General features: G+C 37.0%; 1 protein-coding gene across 2 annotated transcripts in view; it reads right to left on the bottom strand.

Moving 5' to 3' along the window:
* Positions 1-597: 597 nt before the first annotated feature.
* The window catches only part of Rimklb (ribosomal modification protein rimK like family member B), a 108,771-nt gene continuing 97,737 nt past the window's right edge, over positions 598-11,631 (bottom strand). The window contains exons 6-9 of one of the 2 annotated variants that reach the window (XR_002819325.1): positions 10,877-11,022; positions 6,565-6,778; positions 3,756-3,906; positions 598-680 (exon numbers count right to left, since the gene is read on the bottom strand). Coding sequence is in view for 1 of the 2 variants with exons in the window: in XM_004647133.2 (XP_004647190.1) it covers positions 10,559-11,022 (464 nt within the window). In the remaining variant the exon portion in view is untranslated. Of the gene's footprint in view, positions 681-3,755; positions 3,907-6,564; positions 6,779-9,473; positions 11,023-11,631 lie in introns of those variants that run through there. The other variant, XM_004647133.2, reaches the window with a different exon arrangement.

The following is an 11,631-nucleotide window of genomic DNA, read 5'->3' as shown; positions in this document are numbered from 1 at the left end:
TATGTGCTAAGCACTATACACATATAGTACAACTAATCCTTACACATAAGAAACTAGGTACAATATTTCAAGAAATACTGTTTTAAGGAGGGTGAGTTTTAAAAGACCATGTAGCCATGTTCTGTCTAAGTGACAGAACTGGAGTATGAATAACAGACTATGGAATATAATGCAGAAAATTGAAAATTCCTTGACAGAACTATTCTTTAGAGATGAAAATACAAGTCACTCAGCATGGACAGATAAAGTATGAAAATATGAATACATATTTTAGTGCCTGCTTATGTGCCGAAGGAGCAATCATTTCAGAAGATACTATGTAGAGTATCAGTCAGAAAGCAAGAACCAAAAGAATCAAGTTTCATCTTCCAAAAGGTGAAGAGTGGGGAGGGGAAAAAAAAAAGACATGGAGATAGACACCAATTCTAGATATCTAGACTATGAGAAATTCGTACAGGACAGAGGAGGTACAAACAGCTTCAAAAGAACAAGACATGTTCCATGCTTCTTCATTTCCAGCTCATTGTGTTTTTATTTTAGAAAACACTGAATCAAACAGGTGAGAGAGCTTGCTTTCTTATTGTGAATTTCTACTCGCCACTTGAGAAAACCACTTGAGTCAGATCTTCATCCATTCTGCTAATGATGTAAGCAAGGACCACTGGTTACTTCAAAAGAACCTGGGGGAGTAGGGAGAACACACAACTCAACTTAATCACATACTTAAATACTCTCTATAAGTCAGGACAGGGAAAAAGAGTAAAAACAGAAAATCAACTGTGACAATAAAATATTTACAAGTTGGCAAAACAAAAATTATCAGTTGTCCTGTGATTTCAACTAACAAAGTTAACACTGAATCTAACTTAGAAGGTATTTAATCATTTTACCATTAGGTTAAAAGCTATTTGTAAGGGCCAGCCAGATAGCTCAGCAGATGAAAGTGCTTGCTTAGGCAGGCAGGGACCAGGATTTAATCCCTGGTATGCCATGCCAGCCCCGTCCCCGAGGCACACTGAGATGGTGAGACTGGACACGGTGGTGCGTGCCTATATCCCAGTACTTGAGAGGCTGAAAACAGGAGGACCACTACAAGTCTGATCTGTGTAGAAGACTCTATAGACCCCATACTAAATACATTAAAAAAAAAAAAAAAAAAGCTATTTGTATTCCTATCTAAAATAAGAGACTTTACTTCCCAAATTTGACCCATTTACATAAAAAGCATTGTAAACTACTAGAATTTGCTTTCTCTAGGGGCTGAAGAGTCATCAGCTCAACTTAAGGCCTATAATATTGCCACTAAGATGCTGCCAACGTAGTAACTCACATTTGTTTCTTTTCCTTGAGTTTGACTTATTTTAGACAGATAACCAGTTTAGTGTATTTTCTGCGGAATTAACTTAAACTGTTCCACTAACATTACATTTTAGGGCCAGCAAGACAGCTCAACAGACTAAATGCCTGCTTAAGGCAAGCACAGGGACCAGGGTTCAACCGCTAGTACCACATGCCTTGTCAGCTCCACCCGCAGGCTCTCTGAGCCTGCAGCAACACTGGTATAATTCCAGTACTGGGGAGGCTGAAATCAGGAAGATCACTATGAGTCCAAGCTACACAGTGAGACCCCATACCAAATATATTAAAAACAAAACAACAACAACAACAACAACAACAAAAAACAATAACAAAAAAAAAAACACACACCATCAACCTAGGGGCCGGGAAGATGACTCAGTAGAATAAGTGCTTGTCTGGTAAGCACAAGGGCCTGAGTTCAATCTCCGGTTCCACCAAAAAAAAAAAAAAAAAAAAAAAAAAAAAAAAAAAAAAAAAGCAAAAACAAAAAAAGCAAAAACAAAAAACCTTTGTATATTGTAGACTGCTGGACTGTGTTGGATTGTTTTGCTGAACGTAAGCACCTATAGTACTTAGATGCCAATAGAATACCCATCTTTGATAGGACTAAAAAAAAAAGGGGGGGAGAGGATATAGAGGAAGGACCATTTTGTATATACAGAATAGCTTGGATAGATATATAACTATTTTTGCTTAATTCAATGAAAAGATCTGTACTCTTAGTGTCTGGACAGGTTATCCTGTCTGCTTCCTGTACTATGGATAACCACTAAGAAGATAACAACGTAAAATGTATTAATTATTGAAAATGTCCTATTGACCAGCTTTGAAACTGTCTCATTGATATTTGTTTCTCAATAAAACAAAACAAAAACAACCAACCTAAATGGAAACACTAAATATTCATAAGGGCTTGGCATGGTGGCCCATGCCTATAATCCCAGTGCTCAGGAAGCTAAGGCAGGATGATTACAAGTTTGAAGCCAACCCCGCCATAGTGAGTTCAAGGCCAGCCTGTACTACACATCGAGATCCTGCCTCCAAACAAAAAGAAAAGTCATAAGGATTTTAAAAATACAACCACAAAGATGTTTCAGCAGTGTTATTCTTTAACAATGATATAACAGACTAGGTTTACTGGCACATGCCTTAATCCTGCTTTAATACAAGCAGGAAAACTACAAATTCAAAGCTAGCCTGAGCAAGTTAGCAAGACTTTGTCTCAAAATGGAGCTGGGGAACCAGGAGTGGTGACACATGTCTGGAATTCCATCACTTGGGAAGCTGAGGTAGGAGGGTAGCCAAAAGTCCTTTGAGGTCAGCCTGAGCTACGCTCTTGAGTTCAAGGCTAGTCCTGACTATACAGTGAGATCCTGTCTCAAAAAGCAAACAAAGGGCTGCAGAAATATCCCAGCAATGCCCAGTATCAAACAAGCCAACCCAACACAAAAAGAACTTGAAATTGAAGTCTACATGTAGCTGGGAGTATAGCATGCCTTGTATGCACAAGATCCTGGGTTTGATACAACACTCACAAATTGAAGAAACATGTGTAGAAATGGAGTCAGGTAAGCAAGTGGAACGGATGGACATACAGTGACAAGGACATGGAATTAGGTCAAAAAGAGCCAGCACAACAGATATTATTCAGATATTCCATTTTTTTCCAATTCATTCTTTGTTCTTTCAACATTCCTTCAAAAACAGGAAGTCTATTATGGGCTCGGCAGATAGCTTGGTGGTCTAAGCACCTGTCTGGCAAGTGCAAGGTCCTGAGTTCAGTACCTGGTACCACATGCCATGCTGGGGCCCCCAAACCAGGTGTGGTAGCACATGCCTACAATCACAGCACTGGGGAAGCTGAGGCAGGAGGATCACTACCGAGTCTGAGCTGTGTAGCCCAAACTATGTAGTAAGACCCTGTATCAAAAACAAAACAAATGAAAAGCAGGAAACCTTGGGCTGGGCACACAGCTCAGGGGCTTAAGCACAAGGTCCAAAGTTCAATTCCCCATAACACCAAAAAACAAAAACAAAGGAAGTCTTAATCTTATGGAATAGTTAACTACATATTTCTCTAGTAGAGATTTTCAAAAATCAGATTAACCTGCAATACAATTTTCATCGTTAACTAAAGTCACCAAAACTCAAATTTGCAAATCCCCAGTTATTTTTCTAAGAATGATAATTCAACCTACAACAGACCTTGTGGGCACTTATAATTATGTGCCATAGCATATAAACATGTAGCGGGGACCGCGGAGATGGCTCAGTGGAGTAAGTGCTTCCCTGGCAAGCATAAGAGCTTGAGTTCAATCCCTGGTTCCGCCAAAAAACCAAAACAAAAAAATAAACATGTAGCATCAAATTAAAAACATGAGTTGCAAATAACTTACCATTTAGAGTCAAAATCCAGTAATTTTCCCTTGTCTCCACTTCTCTGTCCTGTTTGCTTTACTTGTTATGTCACACTCCATTGCAGATTGTCAGTAGCCATCGACCTGAAGAATTCCTTCCTCTGCTGCCACCTACCAGTTTATTTCTCTGCTGCAGCAGAAGGGTATATAGAAAAAGTTCGTGCTTACTGCTCAGATTTTAACAGGAAAAACTTTCTATTTTCACATGTGCATCAACTTTCCATGTCTGCTCCAGACATTCCCCCCTCAAAAAATAAAATCAGAGCCAAAAGCCCCAGTTACAGAAAAAACCAAAACCCCACAGTGACCAACACTCATGCTAAGCTGGGAAATGTTTTAAAAGAGGAAGAAAGAAGGCAGTGGAAAGGTTCAGACACTGAGCTGCTGCCCTTGCAAGGAGCCGTCCCTGGTCTGTTAGTTTCCTTCTTGACCTACCCCTACAATCTATTAGCACATACATAATTTACAATTCTGATAGGGAATCTATAATTCCTACAAAATTAAAGTTCAGAGATTTAAAAAAAAAACTGTGGAAGATGCATCATTGTAAAAGTGTTTTAAAGTAATTCTAGAAACTAGGGGTGTTAGGTGCTTTACCTGCTTGAGTTTTCAATGTTCTGGACTGCTTATTGCCCAATGGCTCTGAATACATTAAAACACGAACACATACGCCACCTATATTTAAAATAGGGTAGCATTTGTATGCCCACATAAACACTAAGTTTTTTTTTTTTGCAAGTAAATAATAAATTTGTTAAGTCTTTAAAAAGGGCTAACCGTGAATGCACATTTCCTCAAACTGTATATACATATACAGAAAAACAAGAGGAAAAAAGACTGGCAATTATAGTAGTTGTAGGAGAACTGGGCATTAGCGCAGCATAAATGTTCTCTATTTGTTAAAATCTAAGATTTATATATATATTCTTGTCATTGGAATCCACATTTCAAATTTATTGTGCATCACCTAGTAACAACAGTATATGTAGTAATGAGCTAATAATAACAGTAATGGCTGTTTTTGTTCCACCCTCCCAAATACCTTTACCCCAAAATTAATATATGCATAATTTTGCCAACTTTTTAAAAAATCAAGTAATAAAACAAACACTAAAGATAAGCACTAAAAGCTTGTCAACAGTGGTACTACAATACTGTTTCTGCTTTCTCATTCCTTCCCCACTCTCAAACCCCACCCTTTTGACCTCTGTATATGGGATGCGCCTGAGCAGGAGAAGGTGGTGATGTCAGGGCTGCGCCGTTCCCACCGATGCTCCTACAGGCCTGCTGTGCTTCTGGGAACTGGGCACAGGGATGTCTGTCTGACTGAGACCTAAAACAACAACAGTTCACCCCACCCCTCATGTTCCCAAACCCCACAGTAGCAGCCAGGTGCATATATACTATATAAATAAGGTCCACCTCATAAATTTGAACATGGTAAAACGTACAAGTGAGATAATTCTTTACAAACCAGGAGTATTCAATGTGGGCAGCAGAATGGAGGCTGATAAAACTCTGCATGCCCTATGCAATCACATATTCTACACATTCTAACCATGGCCATTCTAATCAGCAAGAGAGCAGAGGTCTCCTGGATGAGCCTGGGTATACATTATCAATTCTGCAGGAGTATAGTTGGGATTCTTTCATTAGTCAATTTTCATTCAACGGATCATTATTTTTATCTAAAAGGTACTTAGATGACTGTTCCTATCTTACAAGAGTCAACTGAAGCACAAAACAGGCTAATAACACTGTAAAAAGAGCACCTCTGGCCAGGATTTCCTATTCACTAGTGACATGAGAGACTTTGAGCTACTCTCCATAGGATGTTTAAAGTCACAGGTTAAAATTATGTAGGAGCATGTGTGAAAAAGTCCTGGTTACTTTTACTAAAACCTTATCTACCAGAAAGAGGATTAACTCCTCAAATGATAAATATAGCAATCTTAGAAACTATTGACTTCATGGTTGAAGGGGGAGGTGGACTGGGACAAACAACTTTCCAAAGGTTTACTAACAGGAAGGCGATCAAAATGAACACAATGCACTCCTGTTCCTGCCATTAACTCTGCTTCAAATCTGTAATTTCTGAATGCTTAAGCCAAGAATTTTATGATAACCTCAAGTTGTTCTTGTTTCTTTGACAGTTGTCTCAGAAATGCTAAAATGATTAGTTCTGATGTTGTATTTCTCTTAAATAATGAAAAAATTTCTATTAATCTAGGTTTCATCATTCTCTTTCACTTTTATATTATAAAAAGAGAAGTACTAAGCTCAACTGGATGCTATGGTGTTTTTAACCATACATATAACCTAGAACCTAATTTTATTATTTCAAAACTCTAGTTTTCCATACCTGTCAACTCCTAATTGATGTCTTTATACTGTGAGCTCATTGTGTATTCGGAACACCAACCCCTGAAAAAGCTTAAGCCAGAGTAGCACAATGGAAGAAACAAACAAACCCAAAACAAAAACAAAGCCAAAAAAGTCACACTCTGAAATGCTTCATTATAGACATATATACAAGGAATAGAATTATCTGCATAGCTAACCCAAATTCCCAAAGAAAGTCCTGAGTTCATCCCAATCAATTCAAACTTTATTCCCAGAAGCAAATTATTTTAATATATTTATGCATTTTTTAAAAAGTGAGTTATGACATACCCGTGGTCGCCTTTAAAGTGCAAGAAGAAGCAATTTTTTTTTTTTTTTTTTTTTTTTTTTAAATAAAAGAAAGTTAAGTTAGCCTTGTGGCGGAAAGAAAGGAGAGTCAAATTACCTGCCAGCAGGCTCTGGCTGTGACTGAATCCAAACCGCTGCACTTAGCACTCATTACACAGCTGCATTATGGGGGAAGGGGAGTTTAGAAGGGCACTGACCCCGAAAGTTCTCAATACTTCTCACTCATCATCAGGAAGGGGGAAGAAGGAAAGTTTTTTCTCTGGGTATATTTTTGTTTGTTTGTATTTGGTTTTTTTTGGCTCCTGAAAAGGCTGGCAAAGAACAGTAACAGTGCAAACAGTTAGAATATTTCTTTAAAAACAATTTTTAAAATGTAAAACATTAAGGAACTTTAAAAGCCAAATTTTCGTTAATATATGAAGAAAATTTTCACTAGAGTTAGGAAGCCACCCCAAAACAGCATGGCAAATGGTACAGGTATAAAGGAAATAAAATACCACACAAAAATCCAAAACAAAACTAAAAACATTTCAAATTAAACCTGAAAGACTAGAAGATTCCAACAGCAGATTTCTGTCCACTACTGAAACATCCAAGCTTCATAGGTGCCTAAATTGTATGTTAAATGAAACTTTTTTGAAGAAAAAAAGAAAGAAAGCAGTAAACCTGGTTATAAATCCTGCAATATATTACATTTTTTAAAAATCCTAGTACAACAAAACAAAATTTAAATAAAATTAAACAAACAAACAAATAAAAACAGTAGCAGCAGAGGTTACCTGTCTGAGCACCTACATTTTCTTAGGAGGGGATCGTGTCTCACCAGCCAAATAGCCCATAAACCTTCTCAAAAAAGCGAGCCAGGAGAAAAATGTAACACAAGATTTGATTTCACAATGTCTCTATGCCCCCCAAGCCCCAAGTTGGGGGTTCACTGAGTGAAGAGAATTTATTTTTCCATTGGTTTCTTCTTGAGAAAAAGAAGAGATGATTTGAAAGTCATGACTTTTTTTTTCAATGCCTTCGGTACCTTTTCTCAAAGTCTGGTAAAGTGCTTGACGAAAGCAAGTCTCTTGTTGGATTTTTCTAATGTTCCAGGATATTTTTCTTAATGAGAGCACATACAGAAAGATTTCAGAGTTCATTGGAGAAAAGCCAGCAGAAATGACCAATTATAGGCACCAAAAAAGAAAAAGACTATTAAAAAATTTTTTAAATTGAATAGTTCATATGTATAGGTAGGAAAGTCCAGTTTTCATCATGAATGACATAAAAACAATATCAGAAAGAATTACTTAAAAAATACAATTTTGAGTTACAATTTTAACAATACACAAAAATTTTACAGTATTCAGATTTTTGGCATGATGATTACAAATTGATAAATACATTTTTAATATTGGAAGTTATACAAAAGATATTAACCAATTATGAAAATAAACTACCATTTAAATACTTAATGCTGTTTAAGTGTTTTGAGAGTAAGTGATCTGTTCTTATTCTTCACCTTAATTTTAGAGGGGATTAGAGAAAATACCCATGTTTTGAAAGTCTCAATGACCATTCCTGCCCTTCTCACTTTAATGTATTGGTGTAAAATCCACAAATACGCTGTTAAAACTATGTTTCAATATAATGTGAATGCATAAAGATAGATAAATTGAGCAAAACTGTAAATGAAAAAAAATTCAGGTATTTCTTATTACAGATACCTAATTTGATAAAAGTTAAAAAGCACCTAACTACATTTTTCCTGGTCCTTTATCCCGCCAACACAAAACAAGTTTTTTGTTAAATAAAAAGGTTCTATTTGTGTTTATAAATGCACTAACATGTGTATGTAATGTAACTGTTCAAGTAAACTGTGTCATAATGTGGCAATCAGATGGTCTCTACAAGAACATAGGAGTGATGGCTTGCTTAGGCAGTTTTTCCTTTATTTCTCTAAACCAAACAGCATGCACCCTCCCAAATATGGTCATTCAGCAAAAGGAGTAAGTATTGTTCCTTCTGTTAATGCATCAGAGGTACTTGTGTGAGGCCCGCATAGCTTTGCAAGTCAAATTCTTTTAAATGCAATTAGAATATCCTGAAGACAAATTAGAAACTCCTCGTATGTTATCTTTTCTCTGAGGTGAAATGAGACAGTGCACAGAGTAGAGGTACTTACTATTCTATTTTGCCAACAGTCAACCTTTCACTCAATTTTAATATTACTTAATTCTATAGAAAAAAACAAGTTTTATTACATTCTATTTTAATGAAGGGAAAGCTGTACAAGTAAACATGATCAAAACCTCTGTCAGAGCTGATTAATACTGATCTTTTATTATTCCCTTGAAGTCTATGTAGTAGTGTCCAAGAAATTATGTTAAGGTCCATCTGAAGGAAAATAGCACTGGAGAGGCAAGAGAGGGCTTGGGTAAAAGCTTCAGAGGATTTGTAGGGAGATGAAACTTGCTGCTTAAAAAATTATGTTGAGCTCTGTAGTACCCCCATTTCTTAACATACCTTCCAAACCCTACTTAGGATAGCTATTATCCATGTTTTAAAGGCTCATATGCAGTTTGGGGGCTTTTATAAATTCAAAAAATAAAGGAATATAATAATGTCATAGTACTGAAGGCTTAAAAGTAGGGCTATATGAGATTCAATACTGCTAAATAAATTCCCAAACAAAAACAAGGCCAGCCACCCCAAATCCTATGTGCAGAAAGACAATGAATGCATAGCCATAAGTACTGAAGGACAGCACACGGCCTTGAATAAATCATACACTGAACAGGCTAAGAACACAAAACCAAAATCAAACAACATATACACAAAAAAGCCTAAGAAACATCTATTCTCCTTATGTCTTCAGGTGGGTATCTCTACCCTAGGGGCGTCTAAATCATGAGAATACATCTGTTTTTTAAAATAAACTGTTTCCTGTCATGCTCTATTATCTAGAATCTATCTTTTTTGTTTGGTTGGTATAAACAAAAAGCAAAACACATACACATGCATGCGTGCACATATACACATACATATATATATATACTTCCTTGTAAAATGTGGAAAATGCAAATATATAATGCTGGCATTAGAAATAACTTTAACTGTTATACTTAAGAACTTACAGGCCCTTGATCTGCCCCCTAAAAATATTTTCCTTGACCTTATTCTTTAAATGTCCAACCACCAAAAGAAAATGAAAAGGCTTTAAATGTACATATTTCAAGTCAGTATCTTGTTAACAAAAAGGTAGCATTTTTCTCACTTTGGCCATTGTTAAAGATGCAGGCATAGAGCAGGGAATGTTAGACTAGCATGTATTAAAAAAATGCAACATTAACAGAGCATATGTCTTTCAAAAAGACTTTAAAGCACTAACAAATACAAGTCAATCCACATATTGTAAACTAGGGTAATTTTATCTACATTGAGTAAATGCTATTTTGTATACCAGACATTGCAATACTGTTCATTTCCTTTCATCATGCAAGCATGCCAATTTTGTCACTAAAAAGCCTTTATTGGGTCATATTTTAAAAGGAAAAAAAGACAAAAATGAGAATTCAAATAGGAGCGCCCCTTGAGATCTCAAGCTATAAATTAAAGCTGCTAACAGTGAAATGTCAGGATTTTCAGATTTGTATATAAAAATTTCTGTAATTCAGATAGATGTTTCTCCCACTCTTTACAAATCTCACAATGCAATGTAAAGTTATGCTATCGGGTATTTGTATATAAAAAAATGTTTTGTTATAAACAAAGGTGAGACCGTGAACAAAATGTTCGTGTTCCTCACGGCATGGCCTCAGCGCATACAAATTTCACAGTGATTTAAAAGTTAACTGTGAGAGCCTCACTTTGTTTTTTATTATCACCACTTCTGCCTCTCTGTAGTGTCTGCAAATGAAAGTCAGCATATGTTACCAGCAGAGGTCTCATTTATTTCCCCTTTTCTCTCCAAATAATCTTACACATTTTCTCTCATCCTCCTAAGCATCTTACATGAACAGCATTGCAAGTTGGTTAAAAAAGAAAAAAAGAACTGAAAAGAAAATTTTACAAGGGTTTTGTTGGTTAGTTATTGGCTGGTGGAGTCACTCCACCAGGAGTTTGATCTCACTGGCTAGCAGCTGGTTCATGTTGAACAGGCCCCCTGGGAGCTTGGTGAGCAGCTCTCGCTCCGTGCTTTCAGGGTCACTGTCGACAGAGCTGGAACTTGCGCTCATGTTGTCGACAGCAGTGCTGGCAGGGGGACCCAGCTCCGGCTCACTAGTCTCACTGGCCGTGGACACCACGGAGAGCAGGGACATGCGCCGGGTGAGCCGGCCAGAGGGCAGAAGGGAGGCGGCATAGTCCGCTATGATACCAGCTACATCTAGATTACATGCCTTATCAAAGGCGATGAAACCTACATTTGCATTGGCCTCGCAGACACAGAAGGAGCCGTCATCTTTCATCAATAGGTCAATGCCGCACACATCCATTCCCAGAATATTAGACACCTGGATAGCCAGCTGCTTTCCTTGTTCACTCAATGAGCACATCATTCCCACACCGCCTGGCAAAAGAAAAACAAGTTAAGAAGGTAAAAAGATGAGAAACTTTAGAGTAAAATTAAAGTTGGCATCCTAGGCTTATCCTCTTAAAAATCAGTGACAGAAATTTGTTACTTATTCTAGTGTGAAATTAGAATTTTGACATGTAAACTTCCTTTTTTAGATGTGTGTGTACGCCTGTGGATGTGTGTTTTGGGTAAAGATTGTCTACTTACAAAGAACCCATAATTTAGTTTTGTTTTGTTTTTTCTTTTCTCATGAGACTGGCAATTGAACTCAGAAGCTTCCTGCTAAGCTACATCTCAATCTATTCTTTTGGGGGGGAGGGGCAGCTCAGCCCACCTTGAGTTCAGGGTTGGGCCCCCCATTCAATAATAAAGACATTCATTCCATTCCCATGATTTAAGTAGCTAAAGCTAGTCACTAGATGAGGAATTATACATAGTACCTATCTTACAATACTCAGAACAAAAAATTGGTGAAAGGAAACTCCATCTTGATGTTTGTTTTTATTTGCATAATTCCTACAAACAGTACTACATAACATGGAACTAAAGTACTACATTATATAATAAAATCAAGGGGCCGGGGAGATGGCTCAGTGGAATAAG

This window comes from Octodon degus, unplaced genomic scaffold, assembly GCF_000260255.1.
Source record: "Octodon degus isolate 3935 unplaced genomic scaffold, OctDeg1.0 scaffold00288, whole genome shotgun sequence".
NCBI lineage: Eukaryota > Metazoa > Chordata > Mammalia > Rodentia > Octodontidae > Octodon > Octodon degus.
Note: the sequence above shows the minus strand (reverse complement) of the source record. Positions and strands in the feature narration are given on the sequence as shown.